Source organism: Lupinus angustifolius, chromosome LG18 (genome assembly GCF_001865875.1).
Source record: "Lupinus angustifolius cultivar Tanjil chromosome LG18, LupAngTanjil_v1.0, whole genome shotgun sequence".
Classification (NCBI taxonomy): domain Eukaryota; kingdom Viridiplantae; phylum Streptophyta; class Magnoliopsida; order Fabales; family Fabaceae; genus Lupinus; species Lupinus angustifolius.
The window spans coordinates 182,725-209,267 of NC_032026.1; the positions used below are offsets into that span (position 1 = coordinate 182,725).

Here is a 26,543-nt window from a genome sequence, read left to right on the forward strand (position 1 = left end):
ATTTTATTTTAATAACTTGTGGTATTAGCTACGATGTTATTTTATTTTTTTTAAATTGTGGTTCCCAACTATGATTTTGTTTCTTATTTCTTTGCTTTCAAGAAATCTTCTCTGGTAACCATAATTTTCTTATTATTTTTTTCATATAAATAAAATAAACAAGACTTTACATCTTATATTTTAGTTCAAACCTTTTGTTTTGTGTTTTTTTCTACTTTGCCATGTATTATATTCAAAAGGGTTATACTCTACGCTATGTGGCTAATATTTATAGTTTCTAAAACTTAAATAATCAAGTCAACTCAATTTTTTATTGTTTTTAATTTAAAAAATTATTAATAAAGCTAAAAACTATAAAATCCTACAATGTTTAATTCATTGGATTAGAGAAATGAACACACAACTTTTTAATTATTTTCCTTCTCCAATTTTATTTTCACTGTTTTATTCATTTCCCTAATCAATAACTGTAGAATTAAGATATGTTATTCCATTTTCCTATACCCAATATATTATTACGATAAGATATTAAATTAATTTTTTAAGTTAATAATATTATATGTGGTAGTATTTGATTAGTTGTGAATAGAAAGATATAATTATTTTGACATAGATGATTTCTATTCATAATTGTAATACTTTTATATGAAATTCAGTTTATATTTGTAAATAAGTAAATGTATTATGATTATTGAATTGTAAACATAAACAAAAGAGTGAAAAGTATCATGATGAGGATATAATTCCACTTTTTCGATTTTATTTTGTTTTTTTGCTTCTTTATTAAATGAAATAAGAGACAGAATTAATTAGTATTTTGTGCATGTTAAGAATAAAATAGTATCATGTACAATTAAATAGACTTTAGGAGAGAAAATAATAGATTATTTAGGGTTTAAATAATTTCATACAAACAATAAATATTGTTCAAGTGAGCATAACCCAAAAAAAATTACAAGAAGAAAGACATGTAAGTTTGAACTTGGACCTCTCCTCTAACACATAAATCACTAACTACTTCACTATTAAATAAAATTATTACAAAGTGTACATTGTTTATTTTATTCATGAACAAACTACAAAACTTAAAATAAGATTTATAAGAAAATGCATTACTTTAATAATAACTCAAAAAGTTATACAAAGATGATAAAATAATGAAAATAGCTAAAGTACAATTTTCCATTTTGGTACTATATTAAGATTCCTAGGACTTGTTGATTTTATCATATTATTATAATAAACATATGATCCCACTCTTTCTTATATCTTAATATTCTCACTCAACACATAACCTAATTAACAAACATACTCACTAGAATATTATTACAAAGTCTTTACACATTAAGACTTTAGTCACTCTATTTTTTCATGTCATCACTTTTCCATTATTGATTTAAAGCTCCATTCCTTAATTACTTCATGTATTTCCTTCTTGCCAATCTTGGTCTCCTTTGAAAATATCTACCTGAAAAGTAAAATAAGAACATATACAACTTATAATTAAGCAGCCATAACTTATCTATGATAAGAATTTTCTCTTATCATATTATCCAAATTTGATTATAGTCACAAACTCAACTTACCCTTCATAATATATATCTATATATTTGCATATCTTAGTTTTATGTATGAGTGTAATAATAAATATGTACTATCAGTGTAAGGATTTACACACAGTCAGCACATCATCTCTCATTCATTTGTATTACTTTTTTGAAGAGTTAGTGATGATTACAAACGAATAGTGAATGGTGGACTGATAGTGTATAAATTTTTTACACCGTCAATGCATATATTTTTTAGTGTAATAGATATACACTAACAGTTACAAAGATATATACATAGTCAGTACATCATCCGTCATTCATTTATATTATTTTTATTTAAAAGTAAAAAATAATTAAGAATGAATGGTAGATAATGTAGTTAGAGTGCATATATATTTTTTCTCATGTATTTTTCTCTTAAGTTTAAATACAGTTGATCATGGACAACGATATGAAAGTTTAGATCACTTACTCATAAGAGGCCGAAGAGTAATAACATGAATATATGCTCTAAAGAACTCTCTATTCTCCTTTTGCAACTCCTTCCATACTACACAAGGAATATAAATTCACACATGTTACAAAAGAACCTTTCATAATATGTGCAGGTCACAAATTTCCGAAATGGATAACTTGTGTCCAACGATGTTTCATTCCCTGTCCTGGACCAATCATATATTATCATATGAATAAAAGAAAATTTTTAAAAACAAAAAAAATAAAATTCTGATTGATTCGGAACAGGGAATGAGACAATGTTCGGAACAAATTATCGATGTCCACAAATTTAAGAATGATGTAAAATGTTACCTGTAAGTGTAACAAGTGGTTTAATCCCTGCATGCTCTAATAGTGCCTTTATGCATTGTTCCTGACTCATGTGAAATATCAAACATCTCTCTATGAGATTTTGAACCTGCATTAATTTTTCATGCATGAAGTAGGGTTAAGCTTATATACTATTCAAATAGTAAATAATGTAATACTCTAGTGAAACATGTTTATAACAAAAATAAGCCTTATGGGTATACATATATATAACAATAGTGTTGATTAAAAAAGGAATGAGATATTGATATATTACTATACGTACCATCCTAATATAGTTATGTGGGTGGCAATACAAACAAGGAAGAGGGTAGTGATGAGTGTGATGCATATTTTGCTTGTTTAGTTAGATAGGTTTGGACAAAAACAAAGAGAACAATAGAAGAAAGAAAACAAATGGGAAAAAGTGCACGAGGGTGAAGATATTTTAAGGAATAGGTTTAATATACAAATGAGTGTTATATCTTATTATGGCGTTATCCACACATATCTAGAGTGAAGGGCCAAAATAGCATATGAAATCCAAACGATGGGTTCACCTCATCTTCTAACAGATAAGAGAAATGAATCATGCATGGTGCCCCATCTCACTCTCTATTCATTATCGGCGTAAATATTTATACACAATTATCCATCATATTAATTTTTTTGAAGAGTTAATAATAATTAAATATGAATGATAGATAATACAATAAAAATGTATAAAACTCATACATTGTGAGTGTATACGTTTTTTTTTCTTTCTCTTTTTCTTGACATTGAATTTTGTGTGTTTACTAAGTAAAAATGTGGACAACCCAATAGCCACTTAAACCAGGACTCTCGGATACACTATATTAAAACCTCATTTATTGCCACTTATGAGGTCCTACATGTTAGATAATGCATTGTATTCATCCCAAGTCATGGAATAAAATGTGGAGATATAATTGGAGGATACATGAAATCCTTTTTTGATAAAGTAATCATCTTCCAATTGGGTAATATACTTAATATATTTCTCCCTCTATAATAGATGAAGAGAATGAATATTCACTATAATTCAGAATCATATATCTTTATTTATAGATATTATAAAAAGGAGAGTATATTTGCTGTACCACAAAGTGTGCCAATTCATATGACATTGCTTGTAATTAGTTGTAGAAAATATATTTAAGTTAAAAAAGTAATGATTAAGTATTTTTCTGACTAATCATAAATAATGACACATGAAGATACACTTTTATGGGACAACGGATTTTCACCCTATAAAGAGTGATGTAATTTTGAATTTATGGTCTTTTAGAAATATAGCATCTCGTTGAATTCAAATCTTTCATAAAGAGTGATTATCTACATTTACCATCTATGTGTTATTATTTTATGATTAATTAAACAAATATATTTAAATTAAAAGTTTAATGATTAAATATTTTTCTGATTAATTATATATAATGCCACATGTAACACCCAATTTTTTTAACAAATGGGATGAATGTATTGGAGTGGTCCCATGTGCATGGAAGCCACTTGCTTCCAAATGAATAGAAGTTAAATTTTTAATTAAATACCTTCAGCCAATTTCGTTTAAATACTAAAAGCCAAAAAATTAAATTAGAAGTTTCAGTGATATCTTTTGCTAAGCACATATCTTTAGGCTATTTTTGGTTGGGTTGATATTTTTTTGAAAGTGGATGAATTTATAAGTTTTTCATCCTTTGTTTTTACAAAGAAAAGTAAGATGAAAAAAAAAATGTTGCGTAACTCCCAAAAACACCACATTTTATAGAGAAAATGATCATAAACCAATCATCAATGTAGAATTACAATCTTACCCATAAGATCATCAATGATGTGTTATGGTGTGAGATAGACAAACACAATAGATTGAGTGATATTGAAATTTGTATAAATAATATTTTAATTAATTAATTTTAATATAAATATATTTTTCATACATCATTATTTATATAAATATTTAATTTTAAAATAAAAGTGAGTATTTGTATGTTGATATTTGTATTTATTTAGTTATGGATATTTATGTTATTTTGTCTCATCATATATTTTATTTCCTCTCTCTTTTCCCTTTCTCTTTCATATCAAACAACTAAATAATTATACTTTCGATTGTTTTTCTTTCTTCCAACTTTTATTCCTTAAGTTTTATTTCCTCTCATTTTCTCTTACAACTTTTATTCCTTAAGTTTTATTTCCTCTCACAAATCAAACAGTGTTAAGTTTTATTTCCTCTCATTTTCTCTTACAATTTTAAACTAAGGCTGTTGTTAAATAAATAAAAAGTAAAATCTTTAGAATCTGTTCCCGATTTGAGTTTTGGAGGAGAGGGAAATAAAAAATTACAAACCTACAAAAAGTTTCTAATTTGGTATTTGTGAAAGAAAAACTATTTAAAATAAATTAGAGCTAAAATTATTTTTTATACTTTTTTAACATTGTTCCATCTCAAATTTCTAAACAATAAAAAATATTTTATGATTTCAAATTTTTGTAAAAAAGTAACAATCACTCAACCTCAATTACCACCACTGATGTCACACTCATCGCCATATCCAACCACCACTATCACCCTTACTACCATCACTAGTAGTTAAAAAAATCTACTTCCTTGTAATTACAATGTTCATTCGAATATGAAGTCCAATCTTGTAAATACAACATATTGTTTTTTTACTACTTAAGGTTTTAATATATTTTGAAATCATGAAATTTCTAGTGGAGCAGGTGATATGCAAAAATAATTAGTATAACACCGTGAATTTTCTATGTATGTTTGATTAATTATTTATTTTAATAATGATTAATTTTAGAAATTAATCGGTATTGAATTAGACTAAAACGTAGTTGAGTGTTAGTCTTGTTTTGTGATTTTCTATTTTATGGTAAATTTTTGTAATTTTATGTGACGGAAAGTTTTTAAGCTGTTGTCGGACTTAAATTCGTCAGAATTTGGCCCAATAACGTGTTTTTGAGTTCCGTAACTTGGAATCAAATTCTGATTGCGCCATTGGCTTCAAAATATTATTTCGAGTCAAGATAGACATCAAGTTTTTCTAGAACGCATTTCTAATTATTTTTCACTCCGAATTCCGTGTTTCGAAGTTCTAACCATAAACCGAAATCGGGAGATTTTTATTATCCGACCGGAATTAGCCGACAATGCTCGTGAATGGTTTAATCGAGAATGTATCATCGAAAAGGTCACATCACTTTCATGTAATAAGCTTGCCTGTTAGACAATCAAAAATACATATTCTCTTACACAAAATCCCCTAAATCACTCAACAAATCCTTTCACTCCACCACCATTAGACACATCACATATGCTAGTATAAATTTACTTATTTTGTATTAAATTTTATGATTTGATAAGGGTGAGGCTCTCATATAAATACATCACATCATTCTCTCATTTTTGGAGGCTCTCCTATAATTACCTCACTCCATTCTCTCATTTTTACATTAAATTTCCTATACAAACTAAGGTAGTCTTTTATTTTTCTTTTTCATCTTCTTCTCATACTTCATAGAAAGTTATGAGTTTTTATTATGTTGTTCATAAAGTAGAGTTTATATTTTTTTTTAAGTATTTTATGAAGGCATAACTAAAGGGGATGATAATAAAATCATATGAACCTTTATGTAGTTTTTGGCTTTTGTAAATGTTGAAAAATTTTCCTTGTTCTTAGATGGAAAAACTATATCTTTGGAAAATGTTAGATGAGTTATTTGTTTGGAAATATTAGAAATTATTGTTAGTATTTGAATATGTTTAAAGGTGACAATTTTAACATCAAATGAACATGGAAATATTAGAAATTATTGTTAGTATTTGAATATGTTTAAAGGTGATAATTTTAACATAAAAGGAACCTTTAATGTGTTTAGGAAAAAGTTTGTATTTTATTCTTGAAAGTTTATGATGTTGATGAGTTGTTGTTGAAAATGTTTCATTTTTAGAAAGTATTATGTTTTAAAAGTGGTTTAGCATATTTTACTTTTTGATTTCCAAGTTAAAATAATGATTTGGGATAAAAGATGATTTATTAAAGTATTGACTTCATAAACTTAAAGTGTTACAAAGTTTTGGATATTAAAGTGGTAGAAAGTCTTACCTTAAGCTTTACTTTCATGACTATGAAATTAACACTTACTAACCCTTGAGGTTTTTTCCTAAAAAATTAGGAGGTGTTAAGATGTTCATGAAAATTTGTTTTAGTGCTATACTTGAAATAATGAGATTTACTTATAAACTTAAAGTGTTATGAAGTCTTAGATGGTAAAATAATTTAACAATGTTGAATTTTAGTTAAGTGAACTTACTTTAAAATAGCAAGATTTAAATGTATTGATTTTGCTTAAATTGACTAATTTTAAAAATGATAAGTCTAGCTTAATGATCTTATTTTAAAAGGTTGATTTTAGTAAAAATGTTTTACTTACAAAAAATAAGATTTATGAATATCGAAAAAATGTAATGAAGTGAGAATACATGTTTAAAAAGGTTATGTCTAAGGAAAGACTTGGTATTTAAGGGTGTCTTTACGACCCACCTCTCTTTCCTGGGAACTAGCATGGTGTATATCCACGGATTAGGACATAATTCAGGTATAAGTTTTATTGAAAATCTTACTTTAAAAAGTGTTATTTGATTGTAAGACTTTCAATGACAAATGATGATTCAAGGATATTCAACATTGAATCGGATGGACGAAAGCACTTAAATTCATTTTAAATCGCAAGTTATATCTTCGCGTAAAAAGTTATTTCTTAAGTATAATTATTATCGTCAGTTAACTAATTAATGTTATTTTGGCGTAATGAAGAGTTCAGGAGGAGATTAGATCAAATAAGCTCACCTACAAACAGAGAACCTAGCGACCCGACACACTCAAGTGAGGGAGAATACATCGCGACATAGTGGTGTCCGAATATGACACCCGAATCTCCTAAACTATCTCAAAAGTTTGGAGTTATATTTGTGTATTAAGAAAACCCGTACTTAATCAATTATTTTGCGTGCCTAGATTTTGTACGGATACTTTCTTAAGTTGTATGATTAGGATAACTTAAAATATCAAGTACTGTAGTGACTATCCATGAAGAACACCACTCAAGAAACTAAAATGCATTAGGATAAAAAACAGTGGAGAGTTTCAATCGGGTAATCCAAAAGGGCGAGGAAAATGGTTCTGGTGGCTGGACCACCTCGCCTAGGCGAGCCCGCCTCACTCAGGTGAGGGAGAAAACATTGTGATACAGTGGTGTCTGAATATGCATCCAGACCTCCAAACTTCCTCACAAGTTTGGAGTTGCCTTGGGTATTAAGAAAACTTGTTCTTAATCAATTGTCTGTTTGTTTGGATTAAGTACAACAATATTTCTTATACCGATTTATGTTATGTTTATATATGCAAATACNCTGTTTGTTTGGATTAAGTACAACAATATTTCTTATACCAATTTATGTTATGTTTATATATGCAAATATCATGTTTACTCTTGAATTATAATGTTTGAATGATTATTATGAGAATGATATGTATGTGATACTTGTTAAATTCAAGGTTTAAAAACATGTGATATAAATGAGAAATATTTTCTTGGAGAAAAGTAATTAAAATGATATTCAGACTCTTCTCGCTTGAGCAAGACAGCTCTCGCTTGAGTGAGAAGTGTTTAGAGAAAACTAATGTTTTAGCTCGGGGCGAGAGAGCTCTCGCTTGAGCTAAAATAGGCATCAAAAGAACTGATTGTTTTCTCGCTTAAGCAAGACAACTCTCGCTTAAGCCACAAATGCCTCAAAAATGGATGTGCCCTCGCTTGAATGAGACAGCTCTCGCTTGAGCGTTATGACTCCATACAGACATTACTTTTTTTAAGTCGTCTGAACGATAACTCTCATATATACGATAAACTAATGACATGTTTGCCATCAAGAAGTTATAAAGGTAAATAACTATATGAAATTCTTGAAAGAAATAAAAGTAAGAAATTGCTTTGTTAAAGGCAATAGCCCTAGCTTGAGTGTGAAGTGTATTTACCCTTGGGAAAGACCGTGACTCAGATGATTGAACCCGGCTCCTGAAATCGACAAACTTATACAAGTACCTTTGTTCTTGCACCTATTTAGGGCAAGATTTCCGACTGTGATTAGGGCGATGCCCAAAAAAAAGGATTACATGATACCACGCAGCGATGTCGTTTGATCGTAAGAGGCTTCCGAACAGATATTTCGTGTTTCCCGACTCACATTTTTTCTTTCTAATATCAAAGATTCATGTTTTATATATTTTATGTTGGTCGTTACATATGATAATATTTTTTTTTATAGAAATTAAAAAGAATTAAGTGTAAAATAGGAAAACGAAAATGATAGCATGATGATAGTTATTATAGAATAATATATTTTTTGGTACATGTTGTAGAAGAATATAAAAAAACTGATATATGATTTTTGTTGTGAAAATAAAAATATGTGAATGACAAAATATGGAAATATAAATTACACCATGACTTATTTTGTATTATCTCTTTTGTTTTTGGTTCCCATAGGTATCTTCGCACTGGAGGTAATCATGTCCGAGCCGGGAACATCCACAAGTACGTGAGGCTAACTTTCCTAGCGAACATTTTTTCCATCCACAATACTCGAACCCGAGACCTTGCTTAAGGAGAATCAAGCATGTACCACTTGAACCAACGTCTGTTTATTAAGTAATATAGATTTGTTGAGATCATTAAATAAATATGAATGATGGAATATATTTTTTGGTATAACCAATAGTATCCCCTATATAAGAAATTAATCAACTGTGTGACTGTCGCTTTTAACAAATATCTCTTATATAACTTAAATCATTAACATTTTATTCTATCTAATGATATGACCATGTTGTCCAATAATGATCTAACACTTGTTCAATAAAAATGTTGTCGTATATAATTGTTAAGTAATATAAGACTTTATTAGATTATCGTACAGACTAAAAAATAAATGTTTATTCTTATGAGCATACTTGTTGAGCGAAACAACCAAACTTAAACGGAAATGGATTATTTCCTTTAAGGTGAGGATAATATGGAGTTATTGTTGAATCTGTGAAACAACAATGGTAATAGTAGCATTGTCATCATCTTCACCACTCCCATGGAGAAACCTCTTCTCTTCATTACCCTCTTCAACTCCACCACCACCCACAACCACCACCACCTCCTCCACCGCCACCCCTATCCCAATCCCCAAATACCCACCTCCTCACAAAACCCCACCTCCTCCCACAAGCCCCAACCCCGGCTTCAAGTACCACCGCCACTCCAAGTACCACAAGCCAGTCCTCCCCGGCGAAGTCATCTCCTCCGACGGCGACCGCTCCGTCGTGATCGGAGAATCAGGCCTCTCCTACATCCTCCCCGGTGCTCCCTTCGAGTTCCAATTCAGCTACTCCGAAACACCGAAGGTCAAACCTCTCGCCATTAGAGAACCAGCTTTTCTTCCATTCGCTCCTCCGAGTATGCCGAGACCTTGGACTGGGAAAGCACCATTGAAGAGTTCGAAGAAGAAGATTCCATTGTTTGATTCATTCAATCCTCCACCACCAGGGATGAAAGGAGTGAAGCATGTTGAAATGCCGGGTCCGTTTAAGCTTGGGACTTATCCTAAAGAAGGGAAAACGAGGGAAGAGATTCTTGGTGAACCGTTGAAGAAATGGGAAATTGGAATGCTTGTTAGGCCTTTGTTGTCTCAAAATCGACAAGTTAATCTCGGTTAGTACTAATTAATTATACGTCGTTTGATCCATGTAGTAGACCCACCAAGTCAAAAAAGGCTGGACTGTTGTGCCTTATTTTATCTATTTATTTATTGGATTGATTTGTCAAGTACTTAAGCATATTATTTGAGTGTGCTGCTTTCTTGTTGTTTATGATTATTGTAATTTTGATAATTAATTGTGTTGTTTGAACTATATGTTGCTTGTATTGGTTTATGATGATAAATTGATAATTAGCTGGATTTTGTGACTTAAGGATATGGTGTTTAGGACTGTCTTAATGATGTTTAATTTGATGTCTAGGAAGGGATGGATTAACACATAACATGTTGGAGTTGATACATTCACATTGGAAGCGTTGCCGTGTTTGTAAAGTTCGGTGTAAAGGTGTCCCAACTGTAGATATGAATAATGTCTGTCATCATATTGAGGTATCGATTCTCATTTCTTCGAAATAGATTCCTAATCTTTTTGTAGTTCGTGAGCAAAAATTTCTTACCTCAAAATATGTCAATCTGTGGCCATATTGATAATTGACACAGAATACTTGCACAATATCATTCCTGGAGTAGATTTCTCAACACAGAATATAACCTGGAGATGATAATATATTATTTGAAATTATTGAGATGAAACTGTTTTTTCAATGAATTTTAAAGTTGTAGGCCTAGATGTGTTTAAAATTATCCGTCGCATATACTTGCTTTTTGCACTCTTGGGCATATAGTTTGGCCATACTTTAACCAATTAGGGAATCAACGCAGTGCGGAGCTAGAGTAGGTTGAAAACACATATGCATGGGGGTCAATCTTTAGGGGGAAATAACAAAAGTATTACATAATTAAGCAGTTTGAGGGCGGCCAACGCCTCACCCTGGCATTGAGCGATGTGCCGCCACTGAATCAAAGCTTTTTACATTCAACCTTGGGGAATTCACACTGAGTTGTTGAAACATACATGGTCATACTGATAGCTGATGCCCTTGCTGGGTGGTCTCAATGCATGGAATGCCGATATATTGGGAGATTGCTATATATTTTGATCCACATAGTTGTAATGAAGCCCATGGGCTACAAGTGCAATGACTTTTACAAGGGAGTCTGGCAATGAAGGGCTGTTGTAGCCCTTCTTCTCTTTTCACTACAGCAAGATTCAGTTGAAGTGTTTTTACGTCTTACGTTTCCTAGTTGAGATAATTGATTTTCTGTCTTCAAATCTGAAGCTAAAAGTCGTCAGTGATTAATCCGATTGGGATATAGATTTGTTGAGATTTTGTTACACTTTCACTTTTCTTATTTACTCGTCCCCCAGGGACATAAACTATTTTTGAACTATTCAAGAAAGTTCATGGTTGCATAAAATTATTTGTTTGCTTTGAAGCCAAATCTTTGTATGTTATTACAGGAGAAAACAGGGGGTAAAATAATTCATCGACATGGTGGTATAGTTTATCTTTTCCGTGGCAGAAACTACAACTATAGTACGCGTCCACAGTATCCAGTGATGCTTTGGAAGCCAGCTGCTCCTGTTTACCCCAAACTTATACAAGATGCTCCAGAAGGATTAACAAAAGCTGAAGCTGATGAATTACGCTTGAAAGGGAAAAACCTGTTGCCAATATGTAAATTAGGTAAACATCTACTTGGACATTCAGATCTTTATTTCTAATGCACACACCCACATTGCAGGCAGAAATTTGACAATGTAACATCATTATTCTCTTTTGGCATCGATTCGGTGCTCTGCCCATGAGTTTTTTAGAGGTGTTTTTTGTTAGACATGCTTTGTTGCATGGTTCTGTAACTTAGGTTTAATGTTATTCTTTTTATTATGTTCGTGAGGATAACTTATCCTCTGCTTTTTTAATTTTCACTTATCTTGTAATATAACTATTTTGTTATTAAAAAAATAGTCTTTATCTTCTCATGCATAGTGTAACTGAAGTCACTGAAACTCAAATTGTTTAGCTTTAAGTATTTCAAAAGATTGGCTGAATTACATTTTGGTGGCATTAGTAGCTGTTTTTGTTTTGGCCAGTGGGTACGATTGGCTTGGGATTAGGATTTGGCTCATTTTCCTCTTCAGCCTCTTTCTTTTCTTCAATCAATTGAGTTCGACCCGTTTTTAATATCTGAATGAGGTCTGTTGTTCAAGTGGATGGTTATATTTCTTTCCTCACTGAGTTTGGCTTGGGCAATTAAGTCTAAGAAATACATTTTCAGAACTCATGTTCTTCTCCTCACTGATTTTGGCTTGGTCCAGTATCAGAAAATGGGTCTCAACTAGTGCAGTTCCCATTTTGTCCTCCTTTCTTTCACCCCTTTTGGAGAATTCTTCATGGTGATGCCTTCATCTTCTAGGTCTCACCTCCCATTCCTAACTGCTGCTTCTATCCACTCTGTCTATACTGACATCATCTCCACGATCTGCCTTTTGAGGGCCTGGAAGCCCAGGGTGGAGTGAAAAATTGCCCCTCTTTACTCCTTATATTATTCACATGTTAATTGGGGATCCATCTGGTATATACTCGACAGAATAAAAGGGTAGCCAGAGGAAGGAAGGATAAATGGAAGACAAAGCGGTTAGATTAGTTAGAGGGGATCGACCAGACTAGTTATCTTAAATAGGGGGAGAGGACAGATGAGGGGGTATTCAGGCTTGTTAGTTTTGGGGAACCAAGCATCAGCTCAGTTGCAAAAGGGGGAACCCTTTGTTGAAGAGGAAGCCCTTATAAGGAGTTTCTTTTCGTTTTCTGTTAAGATTCAATCCATCACATTGGATTTGTTATATGCCTTTCTCTATTCTTTATATCTCTTAACTCTTTTTCTTGGGTTCATAACAGCGTCCATGAATATGATAGTGAAATAGAAATTGCAAGCAAATAAGCTGAAAAATAGACTCCAGAATTTCTTGGTTGGAGGAAAGACAACCAAAATCAAGTAAAATTTGAAAAAAATTGGTTTTTATTATATTTTCTTTTTTTCTTACGTATAGTCCCTGTTGCACACTTTTCTGTTTGCAGTTATTATGATATGACAGTCTTCTTTTGGGCTAATTACATATATTCATTTAAGACAAGTTATGATTCTTATTTCTATCTTTAAACTTCTAATTTAGTTCTACCATTTTGCAGCCAAAAATGGAGTCTACATCTCCCTGGTAAAGGATTGCAGAGATGCTTTTGAAGGAAGTCCTTTGGTGAAGATTGACTGTGACGGGTTGGACCCCAGTGATTACAAGAAATTAGGTGCCAAGCTCAAGGTATCTATATATCCTTTTACTTTTTGTGTGTTTGTGTGTGGGGGCTAGCCTAAAAGGGATCATCATGCCAATGTTAGAAATTTGAAGGCACCCGTATGGTTAACTAGGGAATGATTATGCCACGATAAAAATTTCTGCTTTCCACTGCTGAAATAGCTCATCATCCGTATCTGTGACAAAGCTCGGTATGCTTATTAGTGTTTCCAGATTCCTTTAGGTTGCAAATCAGTAGAAATTGGGGTAGTTGTTGCAATTTATTACTGCAACATATATGTTTTGGGCTTTGAAATTGAAAAGCCTCTAATAAGTATTTTTTCCATAGATTATTATGCATCATTATGTGACCTTAAGTATTGCTACAATCATTAGGAGCATTGTGCTGAATTTGTTTTTACCTTCTTTGTGTTTGCAGGAATTGGTTCCTTGTGTGTTGTTGTCTTTTGATGATGAAAAGATACTGATGTGGAGGGGAAAAGACTGGAAACCAAGGTACCCAAAGCCTCCTCCACTTTTTAGTCCCGTTGAAGCTGGCATTACAGAGGATTTGGACAATACAGGTACGTGTCTTAGAGAAGATTTGGTTAAATGATTTTGTATTTGCTCGTTATGACTCGATCGAATGCTTGTACAGTACAGATCCATATGATGTAAGTGTATACTGTGTATATCTTATGAGATATTCGCTCTAGTGATATAGATGGTGATGTTAGATGGTCTTATTTTTGCCTATTTGTTTTATATCATCCACCTAACCAAATGCCAAAATTTACATTTTGATTCATAACATTGGCTATTCTTTAAGGGAATGTTTTATTTTTTCACAATGTTTTTCAGGTGAGATTGATGATGATAATCAATCTAAGCATGACGGCTACATAATGAAGACAAGCTCAAAAATGCTGTCTCTCTGGAATCGTGCGATCGAGTCAGAAAAAGCTTTGTTGCTGGAAGAGTTTAACCTTGGACCTGATGCTCTCTTGCAGAAGGTAGAGGAATTTGAGGGTATTTCACAGGCCATAGAGCATTCCTATCCAGCATTTATTTCATCAGGTGAAGATGGTGTTAAACATTCAATAGCAAACTTTGGAGATGGCACAGAAAACAGTTATTCTAGTGATGAACCGGATGCTGAGGACGATGATGATGATGATTACGACGAATATTCTGATGACGACTATTATGACGATGACTTGTTTGATACAGTAGACTCATCAGTCCAACCTGGATCATTAGCTGTTGATTACATTGTCAACAGGCTGAAACCAAGAGAAGAGAGGTAAGGTAAAAGTAAAACATTTTGATTTGATACTCCTAAGACAAGTTGAGAACTTGTTATTGAGCAAAATAGGAAATGTAAGATTACAATAATGAAAGAAAATAGTGAGTTGTAAATAACCAATTGGTCTTTTTCTCAAATATTTCTGTGCCTATATTAAATTTTGACTAAATGATAATATTTCAGTATCAGTATGTAGATAGGATTAATGAATAATTTGTAAGTATTTACATAAAAACTTCCATAATCGTAAAATCTATGTAACTTTGGTGAGCCACACTATCTTAACTTGCCCAAACTCTTATTATAAAACGAAAATAAATAATTTAGCTAGGAAATAAAAAGGATAATACACAATGGATGTGAAGGTGGAAATGCAGTGTTGAACAAGTATATTATTAGGAAGAAAAGATAATTAATAAAATCTTGATAATAAATTAAAACTTTACCTAAAATTTAATCTTAAATAATAATATTTAATAATATAAATAAATTTGTCTCTAAATATGATATGTGTTCGGCAAGTTTTTTTCTCCATTCATTCATCATCTCCTTTCGGTACGTGGCAAATTCCAACGTCGACAGGTGTCACAAGCGTGGCGACAAACTAGTTTGATTGAACAGCAAAGCTGACATGATACGACGCCGTGTCCCAGCATTCCATGCGATGGCCCTGCAGAAAAGTTACCCTGCAACTCATCAACACCGTGCTCCTGCGTTTTCAAAATCATCACGCGCACCAAATAACTTATTATGTTTCCACGCGTTACACGTGGCATCATCCTATTGTTGAATTATGACGGTGCTGCCATTTACCCGCTCACCGAAACACCACCACCGCATGTCTTTCTTCAATTTTAAAATAAAAAATTGGCTAAGTAATAGATTTTTTCGGAGCACATCTACTATCTCATAAGTTGTATCATTATATGTGTCACTAGTTTGTTATTGGTTGAAAAAATCTATTGAAGTTAAAAAATTAATAATTAATTATTTTTCTGATCAATCGTAGTTGATGACACATACAATGATACATCTTATCGAACAATAGATGTGTCCTCAGTTCTTTTTCGGAGTACATAATTGCTTCTCTAATAAGTGTTGTTCCAAAAAATTGAACAAACAATCTTATGTTATTCTAATTTACAAAGTCTTTTATTACTAGACATAGATATTATTAGTTGGGAGATTATTAAGGAATGACAATGACTGAAAAAATATTATTTTAGCACTACTTTGAATATACTAATTTTTTTGGATAAACAACTTATCCCCTTGTATACATGGTTGCTTCTCATTTTGTCCTTTCCCAAAATCTTCTATGATATATAGAAATAAAAATTATCATCACCAAAGTAATAAGATGATTTTTCTTTACTTTTAAATCAAATCATAAATATCTTTCCTAAGATGAAAATATTTACATTTACATGATACTAAACTACATTTATCGTTAACAATAAGTGTTGGTTCAAGTGGTATATGATTGATTCCCTTTAAGTAAAATCTCGAGTTATAGTCTTGTGGACGGAAAAATATCTGCTGGAAGAATTAGCCCCACATACCTATAAATATTCTCAACTCGAATAAAATTACCTCCAGTACAAGAATACTGGTGAGAACAAAAAAAACTGCCACCAGTAAAGATAGTTTTGGTTAATAAAAGATTATCTAAAACTTGTAGAAATCTGTTATCCTTCAAATTTCAAATTGGATAACAACAACAACCATATATTACTCCTATAAATTTGATATTTAGAAGACATAAATTTGAATTTAAAATACACTGATGAAGCAAGTTAATTAACTAGGTGGAAAGGAAATAACAATTTGAATAATGCAAATCAATTAGCATCTGATAAGAATTAAACATTTGTTGTCTGTTACTTTGAATCTTTGACTTATCCTAGAATAGAATCTTGTACTATATAGATTCACTACATTAAATCACATAGTACCAAAACTTACAACTTTTGACCTTCACATTTATTTTCTCATCCCCAATCAATTAAAGATACCCTTATGCATGATTTAAACACAAATTTAATCGTTTAAATAAAGGTTTCTCTTTTAATAAAAAATAATAAAAAGGGTTTTTTTATCTTATGAATATTTTGCCACTATATATGCATGATTTAAGGGTTAATATTTCACTTCAATGCCAATAAACCTTTTCTTCAAAAAGGACACAAGTTCATACAACTTTGCACTATTTTTCTCTCTCCATTTTTTCTATGCTTTGGAGTGATTCTACTAGAGAAGGTTTTGGTTTGTTCAGAAGAGTATTGAAGAGGACATGCAGCATGTTCTTGGCTATGGACATGAAGAGACTTGCATTCTCTGAGCCATTTTTGTCACATAGAAGAAAAGTGTTCTCTGGGTTTAGTTTAGGTGTTGCAGTTTCTCTTATTTTTCTCACTCTCTTGTTTTTCTGTTATTCCCTCAGGTCTCCAAAATTTGAAGTCTTTCTTTCAGGGTTTGATAGTGTTGGTCCAAATCTTCCTTTTTCTTCTTGCCCCTTTAATAATAATAACCAATCTTCTTCAGAGTCTAAACCTTCTTCTGTGAGTTTCATTGAAAATGGTAATAATGCAAGTATGCATGCACAGAAAACAAATGTGAACAATGATGTGTCAGTGTCTGATAAAGGAGATTTCTTTGATCCTAATATAGTTTCAGACAAAAGTGGTGTTGAAAATTCATCTAGAATAGCCAAAGATGTTGGATTGCATGATGGCCAAAGAAGGGTGGCTTCAAAATCAAATCTTTCTGGTAAAGGAACACAGAAAACTTCTGAGGGAGACTTATTGAAGAATAACAATGCAGGAAATTCTTCATACAAGGGAAAGCATGGGAGGGATTTGAGTAAGAAAAATAATGTAACTGTTACTCAGAATGATTCCAAAGTGAAGAAAGTGCAAGTTGGTTTATATGAAAAGTGTGACATATTTGATGGTAATTGGGTGAGAGATGATTCAAAACCATACTATCCTTCAGGTTCTTGTCCCTTCATTGATAGGGATTTTGATTGTTACCTTAATGGGAGGCCTGATAGTGAATATGTGAAATGGAAATGGCAGCCAAAAGGGTGCAACATTCCAAGGTATGATTACTATTTATCACTAACAACAACCATGATGTATAATTGATCCATAATAAGGAAAATAAGTTGACTATAAACTAATGAGTAATGTCTAGAGAATATGAAACTAGAACTTAGTCTTTTGTAACATTGACAATGTGAAAGAGGGTTTGGGTTATCAAGAGTATCATTTCACCCAAGATCGAGTTACGTGACGGTCCTCTTAACAACTGTCGCTCCTTTACACCACTAGACCAACAACTTGGTGGTGGTTATATATGTTTAAACAAATGGAGTTAAGGGATCCAGTATGAAAATACTCTTCAACCAGCCTTGTGAAACTTAGGGATAGTGCCAAGAGGTTCTATAGCATTATGTGAATCCAATCTTCTTGAATTGGAATATTAAGTTTAATGTTTTAGGATCAGTTTTGGCTTGATGTTACATTTTTTAATCTCCTTGACCTAGTATCCCTACAATAAGAGCTGCAAGACTAACCCTCGGGCCACAACGATGATTAGGTAAAGTTCTCTAGAAGTCGTGACTCTTATGTTCGTAATCTTGACGTGCAGCATGGCTCAGTGCATAAGGCTCCCACCTAGTGGGTCGGGAGATTATATGTACCTAGCCTGACTAATGACATGTATCAGGGCTTGATGTTACTTTAATTCTAAGCAATGACATTTGATTTAAGCGATAAATGATGCGATTACTTTCCATGTATTCGGTCAAATATTGATTTCACATTGCTTCTCAGTTTGAATGCAACTGATTTTCTGGAGAGGTTGAGAGGACAGAGGCTGGTTTTTGTGGGGGATTCACTGAACAGGAACATGTGGGAGTCCCTGGTCTGTATCCTGAGGCAAAGTATCAGGAACAAGAAACATGTTTATGAAATTTCCGGAAAATCGCAATTTAAGAAGAAAGGTGTCTATTCTTTTAGATTTGAGGTAAGTTTCATGTACATCATCTATATAACATTTTGTAAGGTATAATAAATCATGTAATGTTTTCTCATTTACTATAATTTCTTTGCTGTATTTTTAGGATTACAATAGTTCAGTGGATTTTGTTAATTCACCATTCCTTGTTCAAGAATCAACTTTCGAAAGCAAAAATGGATCATTCGAGACATTAAGATTGGATCTGATAGATCAGACAACTACCAAGTATCAGGATGCTGATATTATAGTCTTCAATACAGGCCATTGGTGGACCCATGAGAAAACATCAAAAGGGTTAGTCCATTCTCTTTTTTCTTATACATTGCCATAAAATCGCCGTCTAGGCACCAACGAGGCACATTGGTCTAGTGGTGTAAGAAGAAAAGTACTAGGCCAAAGGTCTAAGATTCGATTCCTGGGATCGACACTTGTTCATAGTGACAACCATGCACCCGGAAAGGGATTAGTTTGTCACTGAGAATCATTGTCTAGACTCCAAAGTTGTCCTGAAATGCATAGATTAGAACAATGTTCATGAAGATGAAAAACAACAGAATTTGAGCATGATAGATTAAATTCTGATTTTGTTGCCTTAAGATTTGTGATTTTGTTGTCATGTGGTACTTTTACAGAGAAGATTATTATCAAGAAGGAAATCATGTATACCCAAGACTCAAGGTTTTGGATGCATATACAAGGGCTTTGACTACTTGGGCAAAATGGGTTGACCGAAAAATTGATGCTAGCCAAACTCAAGTTTTCTTCAGAGGATACTCAATTACACATTTCTGGTATTATTCTCTTTTACACATTTGAATTAACCACTTTCCAATAAAACTAACCTCATATCTTTAGACTTAACAAGTATCATATTTGGTTACTGTGAATTTTCCTCCTTCTGAAATTTGTCTAAGGTGATGACTTAAATTGAATGTTTTAACAATTTACTCATACATTTCCAACTGCTATGTCTTGACAAATATATTGTACTACACTGCAGGGGTGGGCAATGGAATTCAGGTGGACAGTGCCACAACGAAACCGAGCCGATATTCAACGAAAGTTACTTACAAAAGTATCCCTCGAAAATGCGGGCAGTCGAGCATGTCATCGAAAACATGAAAACACCAGTGATATATATGAATGTAAGTAGGCTCACAGATTACAGAAAAGATGGCCATCCTTCCTTATACAGAAAGGAATACAAGACAGCGGCAACACACGACTCCGCGGCTTTATACGAAGACTGCAGCCATTGGTGCTTGCCTGGAGTACCAGATACTTGGAATGAATTGCTGTATGTTTCTCTCTTGAAATATGGTAAGAGGACTTGGAAAAGTTGAGTAAGATTTCTTTAAATAAGGATTGTTCCACAACCACTTTCTTATTCTTTGTGCATACTTTAGTTTTAATCTATGTATATTATGAGTTTCCCATTGGAAAATCCTTCATAATAAGTGTCTTGAGTTATAACTTACTACTTTGATGTGAGTGGAAAGATTGTGTATTAGTTCTGTACTCATGTATTCATCTACTTTCAAGTTCCAAGCATGTGTTATGATACATTAAGGAGAGTAAAACTTTTCCATTGATTTTCTTCAAGTAGGATTTTATATTCAAGTCTTGTGATTAGAAACATAGACTAAAGGAGAGATTTGTTGTCTTGAATTTGTAACACCCAAATAGCTTAATGATAGCGACTCAGTGGGATAGTGACTATTTATCCCTGAGGTTACGAGTTCGATTTGCGGAAGGCTCCCTTGGAGAGGAATAAAATATTGCATGGGTATTTAAGCTTAATGGGTCTGGGATGTCGCATGCGAGACTGGAGTGTTACCGATGATACGCTTACTATATTCATGGGCCTTAGAGGTCGCATGTCAGAATTCGAGGTTACAGAATTAATCTTTTCAATTTTACATCAGTAGGAATTTAAACTAGTTTTCAAGATATAGAGAATCTTAAAATAAAATTAAATAAAATATCATATTATAAGTAGATGAGAGAAGATATCATATTAAGGTTTTAAATTTGTGACTTTTATGAGTTATGAAAATGTTATTGTGGTTGTATCAACTGCAGTTATAGTCGCGTAGACCATAAATACCCATAATTGTTTGAAGCATCAAAGTTTTCGAAGTTTCTAAAATCCCTACTGAAATCATTATTTAAAACATTGCATGCCACTTCCATTAGCACCCTCCATGTCTCCTTAACTAGGAATAAGTCCTCTGCCTTAACATCATATTCCATAATTCATATCACGTTGACTATATGATGATATGTCCCAACTGAACTCAAGTTTTGTTGGTCAACTTAAACATTAAGATGTTACGGTTCAAGGCAAATAAACGTGGGTTTGGTCGAAATAGTAATTATTATTTATCATTTGACTTCATGTTACTTTTGATCGTAAGGACATAACACACCAAACATAAGGATAGAACACATACATAGGAGAAATCAAAGAACAAACATAGATAATATATGTTTGTGTATGATTACATTATATAAAATGAAAGAAGTAAAATAGAGTGATACATAGCCCATATAATATTAATGGATTCCATTGCCTTTTTCTGACCAAAGCTTCTTGTATTCCTTTGGAGAATGCTTCGACTATACAGAAATGAAGGAATAGTGTGAAGGGTGAGGATTAGGGCTGGAAATGAGCCGAACCGAGTCGAACCAGAGCTCAGTTCGGTTCAGCTTGATAAGAATTGGTTTGGCTTGAAACTCAACTCAAGTTCGATACGAGTTATTATTTTAACTCGAGTTCGGCTCAGTTAAAATAACTTACTATTGCTTTTAAATAGGTGATGATTGATTAAGGAGAACTCATAAGAAATGGCATCTCCTATTTATTATCCAAATAACATTATTGCTTATACAAAGCGGTGGAACAATATAGTGCCCATTAAAAAAATAAAGAGAATAAAATATTTTATTATGTGATTTATTTTTCTTTTTATAATATATTTTAAAAGAGAATAAAGTATATTCTCATATCAGGAGATAACAAGTTTACTTAGTGTTTGACATGTGTCTTATTTGTTTTCTTTCTTTCAAGAAGTTTTTTTTGAAATATATTATAAAAGACATATATCAAATACTAAGTGGAGTTAATGAGATAAATTATATATTAATATGAGAAAATCATTCGTTCTAATTTTAAAATGAAAACTTCTTAAAGAAATAAGACACATATTAAGATTGAAATGATTTAAAAAGATAGATTATATTCTGGTATGGAGATACTTTATTCTTTAAAATAAATTACACCATAAAACATCATAATCTTGTCTTATGCCTTTTCAGTTTTCAACATTAGAATTATTTTATTATTATATGGTGAGCAACAAACACTGAATATGCTAAGAGCATATCTTGTGATGCTTTCTATCATATAATAACTATTGGAGTTCTTCTTCTTATTCTTATTATATTTCCTCACAATGGAATTTAAAATTAAACAGTAGAGCATCATACAATAATTAAAATTTAACTTTCTCCTAACTTTTTTGGATGTCATTTTAAAATTTACTTCCATATATATTACTATATATATCATCATTAAAAATTATTTTTTATATATATAATCATCTATGAGAAGAAAATAGGAAAAATTATATCTTGGTCGACTCTATTTTTATGTCCATATAAGCTATGAACTACTCATTCTAGACAATGGATCATCTTTCCTATAGTGTTTTCGTCTTCATGTTTTGAATTAATCAAACTTCACGAAATAATATAAAATATTAATTTTTGTTTTTATAATTTTTCTTTTTAAATGAATAATTTTTTTATCAATCTGGTACACCAAGTAAGACATGAATGAGAACATAGGTAGATGAGGCGTATGCAAATAAGCCCAAAATGACTTATTAGGGTGATAAGCCCAAATGATAACCTCTTACAAATATCACATAACAAGCATGGTTTTAAATTGCACTCAATAAGGAATCATGATTAATGCAATTCAGAAAACTACCATAGCAGTATTGCTGAAAAATTACAATTATTGATTGCAATTTAAAACCATGAAATCAGCATAGAAGAAACATGATACTGATAATAACTTTTTCCCAACCTGCAATGTTCATCCAAGTTTACATTAAAAAAGATGTGTATTTATAACTTGACACACATTATTTTTCTTGTCCATATAAAATTGGAAGGAAAAATATTAGAGTTTAAAATCGATGGAATGACGGTGTAAAGTTTTTACACTGTCGGCATATTATCTACTATTAATTTGTATTACTTTTGTTTGAGAATCAATGATAGTTAACAAATCAATGGTGAATGATTTGCTGACGACGTAAAAACCTTTATACTGTTAGTGTATATGTATTAAATCCAAAAAATTAATACAATGAAAGTATATGAGTTTTATACAATATACATTATCACTATATCATGTTTTATCATCATTGACTCTTTCAGATAGAAACAAATAAATAGTGCATAAATATTAAGCTCCTAAAATTAACTTTTGCAATATCAAACTATCAACAACTTTACTAGAAGAACTTTCATAACAACAAAAACTATTGGTTAAGTAAACTTCAACATTTCAAGCCATAACATATTGAAGAAGCCTAAGGAACAATCAATGATTTTGTAGTGTAATTTCATGAGAAGGAATGGTTGAAGTGTTAAACTTTGTACCTCTTTCACTTGTACAATTTTCAGCAAATTTCAAACTTGCATGATGAAAGCCTTTATCCTTCTCCATTAAGTTCCACTCAGCCAAGTAATAATCTTCTTCTGATACATTTTTAGATGATGATGGACCAAAAAACATGCCACCCCATTGTGGAAAGTATATTGAAAATAATGGTAGAGTGCATATTATGATCATTACACCCATTAGAGTTATTCCCTTTTCTTTTCTAAATGTGGATCCTTTGAAGAAAATTAACTGTGTCAAAACTGCACCTACATTTCCTCCACCTCCTACCATCCCAGATATCACCCCTAATGACCTGAAATGTATGTAGTTTGTTAATACCGAAATGTTTCGTGTACACCAGAGACTGACACTTTCGTGATACTTTTCAGGTTTATAGTATAATCTACCGATGTTTCGATATATTGTGCTATAAACCTGAAACGTGTTGCTAAAGGTTGCTTATAGGTTAATATAATTACGTGTTCGATTAAGAACCTTCATTGCCTTTTATGCTTTAGTTATAAGTGTGCATTTTCTAGTTTGAAGATTGAAATTAATCATTATAAATCAAAATATAGAAGATTAATAACTGAATTAACTTCTTTGTAAAAGTGAACAAAGGGGTAACATATTTTATAAAACTAGAGGTATAGTTTAAGTGATTTGATTGAAATAATGAGTGAAAAAATGTACCTTCTTGAAACAAAAGGAACAACTCCAAATGTTAATCCACATGCTGCTTGAACAAACACAGAGAATATGATCATAACAACAATTGACACACTTAAAGATCCTACTAGGCCAAGTATTATGCAGAAAACTCCCCCCAAAGTTTGGCATAACCATAAGGCCCAAAGCCTACCCCTCATTCCAAATCTCTTTCCAACTGCATCAGAAATAAACCCTCCTGCAGGTCTAGAAAATATGTTAGCCAAACCAAAACTAGCAGCAATCATTCCAGCTGTGTGAAGTTTGAGATCGAATCTGTCATAAAAGTATTCGGCTATGATGTTATCTATAGTTAACTCTACACCAAAGCAATATCCGTAAGTCAATGCTAGAATCCACCCTCTATAATTTGTTATACCATGATACAAGACTCTTGAGAATTCGTCTTTCGGTTGCTCCCCTGACTTCTTCAGTCGATTGAAGTTCCCGTTAGGCATATCTTGGCCTAATATCAGTACTGAAAATGCTGTCAACACTTGGAAAATTGCAGGAACAAAGAATGTTATTCGCCATGCTGTGAATTTTGTTGCACTGATATCACGAATGAGCGAAAATACAAGAGGCATGATCAGTTGTATTGCTCCTCCTCCAACATTTCCCCATCCACCTGAACAATATAGAACATAACAGAATCAAAAATCATCACATAGGAGCCAAATATTAAAAAAAAAGAAATGCATATCATTATATATTTGCTATAAACTATAGAGTATGGTGCAAGTTGAAACATAGGTAAAGTTGTTGTCTGGTGACCTATAACAGATTCAGAAATCGACCGAATATCATTTACGGGATACCCTTCTAAATAAACATAAGTACTCCCTGAGATGCATATACTAACTGTACAAAAATTCACCTGAAAGTCCATTGGCTGAACCAACAACAGAAGCAGAAAACATAGAGCTGATCCAAAACTGAGTGGAGACAAAAGTGGATAAGGAGAATCCAGTGAAGAAACGAACAAGAAGAAAAGAAGTAGGTGATGAAATTATGGAAGTTAAATAAACTGCTGGTGATGTTAATAGAATAAGAGAAGCAGATGCAAAACGTGGTCCAAATAAGTCACAAGCTGTTCCCATAGCAATTCTAGCAAAAACAGCACCAGAAACTGATGCAACTCCAGCATTTCCAATGTCTGTTGCTGTCAGATTAAGGTTGTCTCGAATTATTGGAATGAGTGGAGGAATTGCAAAACTTGAAACAAAACATGAAAAGAAAGAGACCCATGATAAGTGAAATGCACGCATGTGTGGTTTTGTTATGGAAAATAATCTGAATTCTGTGGCCTTATGTTCAGAATCCACAGAAAGATTAAATTTTTGTTGTTGAGATTCATTGGCAGATGATGGTAATTCTTCTACTTCCATGCTTGTATTGGATTGGATTGAATTGGAAAACACTGAAAGATTTGTATAAGTTGTAGGAAATGGCCTAAGAAACAAGAATTGATTAGTGGAGTGTCACTTTTTTTATATTTCGTTTACAGAAATCGAACTCGGCCTTGAAAATCAGGTAATGCATGCTAAAGTAAGTAATGATAGTTTATTCCCATTGGTCGATGAAATTTATCATGTAGTTTCATTTAAGAGTCAATGATAATTAAAAATAAACACTAACAAATGTAAAAAAATTCTTAAATTTTGTATGCATAAATTTTGTATTCTTTTATAATTTGTATCCTAAGATACAAGGATGCTTGCTAGCAGAGTAACCAAAAGAGATTGGATCGCAGAGTATTTTATAAACTGTATGTACGAGGTTCAAGGGTTCAAATCTAGGAGTATACTTGGTCAAATACAAAAATAGTTTTTTATTATTAATCACCTCATTTTATATATATATATATATAAAAGAAAATCATGCAATTGTTTGAAAGAGATAAAAAATTATTGTATTAAAATCACAGTGCTGCTTGTGACAGCACACTCTTGTTTTCATATGTTGTCTAATTAATAAGAGTAAATCGATATTAACTAAAATGTGTTGTCTAATTGTAAATTTCTTTTATTGAATAGTAGATATTGTATTTGTACTAATATATAAGATAAATATTATCTGGGAATGTTTTTATTTTCTAAAGTTGATTTTAACTTTTATATACTTATTAGGAAAAGTAATAAATGGACAAAAAAATGAAAAATAATTGGCACATGCAAAAATATCTAATTTTACAACTAATATTTCTTGTACTTATTTATATCTATCTCACATATTTCGTAAGGTGCTACCTCAAATATTATATATATTTACAATTTATATCGTTTTATAACTTTTATCTCCCTAAATTTTAATTTAACGTTAGCATTAGTTATAATAGATTTATCTTTAAAAAATTCGATTTAAGGTAAAAAAAAAGTAAGAGATATACTTGTTCTTTTTTTAATTATATTATCATTTCTTAATAATTGTACTTTTAGGAT

At 31.9% G+C, this 26,543-nt stretch overlaps 4 protein-coding genes across 4 annotated transcripts; 2 read left to right on the top strand and 2 right to left on the bottom strand.

The window, feature by feature from the left end:
• Positions 1,274–2,821, bottom strand: LOC109332896. The gene is made up of 4 exons (XM_019568038.1): positions 2,644–2,821; positions 2,361–2,466; positions 2,023–2,100; positions 1,274–1,468 (listed from the first exon to the last, which is right to left on the bottom strand). The coding sequence occupies exons 1-4, from the start codon at positions 2,707–2,709 to the stop codon at positions 1,416–1,418; spliced, it is 303 nt and encodes a 100-aa protein (XP_019423583.1). The 5' UTR covers positions 2,710–2,821; the 3' UTR covers positions 1,274–1,415.
• On the top strand, positions 9,462–14,722 carry LOC109332893 (CRS2-associated factor 2, chloroplastic). The gene is made up of 6 exons (XM_019568034.1): positions 9,462–10,148; positions 10,457–10,584; positions 11,558–11,783; positions 13,287–13,414; positions 13,827–13,971; positions 14,249–14,722. The coding sequence occupies exons 1-6, from the start codon at positions 9,494–9,496 to the stop codon at positions 14,692–14,694; spliced, it is 1,728 nt and encodes a 575-aa protein (XP_019423579.1). The 5' UTR covers positions 9,462–9,493; the 3' UTR covers positions 14,695–14,722.
• Positions 16,843–20,312, top strand: LOC109332342 (protein trichome birefringence-like 2). The gene is made up of 5 exons (XM_019567295.1): positions 16,843–17,793; positions 18,530–18,722; positions 18,820–19,010; positions 19,349–19,507; positions 19,717–20,312. The coding sequence occupies exons 1-5, from the start codon at positions 16,925–16,927 to the stop codon at positions 20,057–20,059; spliced, it is 1,755 nt and encodes a 584-aa protein (XP_019422840.1). The 5' UTR covers positions 16,843–16,924; the 3' UTR covers positions 20,060–20,312.
• LOC109332656 (high affinity nitrate transporter 2.5-like) lies at positions 23,273–25,536 on the bottom strand. The gene is made up of 3 exons (XM_019567670.1): positions 24,980–25,536; positions 24,088–24,730; positions 23,273–23,707 (listed from the first exon to the last, which is right to left on the bottom strand). Exons 1-3 carry the CDS (start codon positions 25,488–25,490, stop codon positions 23,332–23,334), a joined length of 1,530 nt encoding a protein of 509 aa, XP_019423215.1. The 5' UTR covers positions 25,491–25,536; the 3' UTR covers positions 23,273–23,331.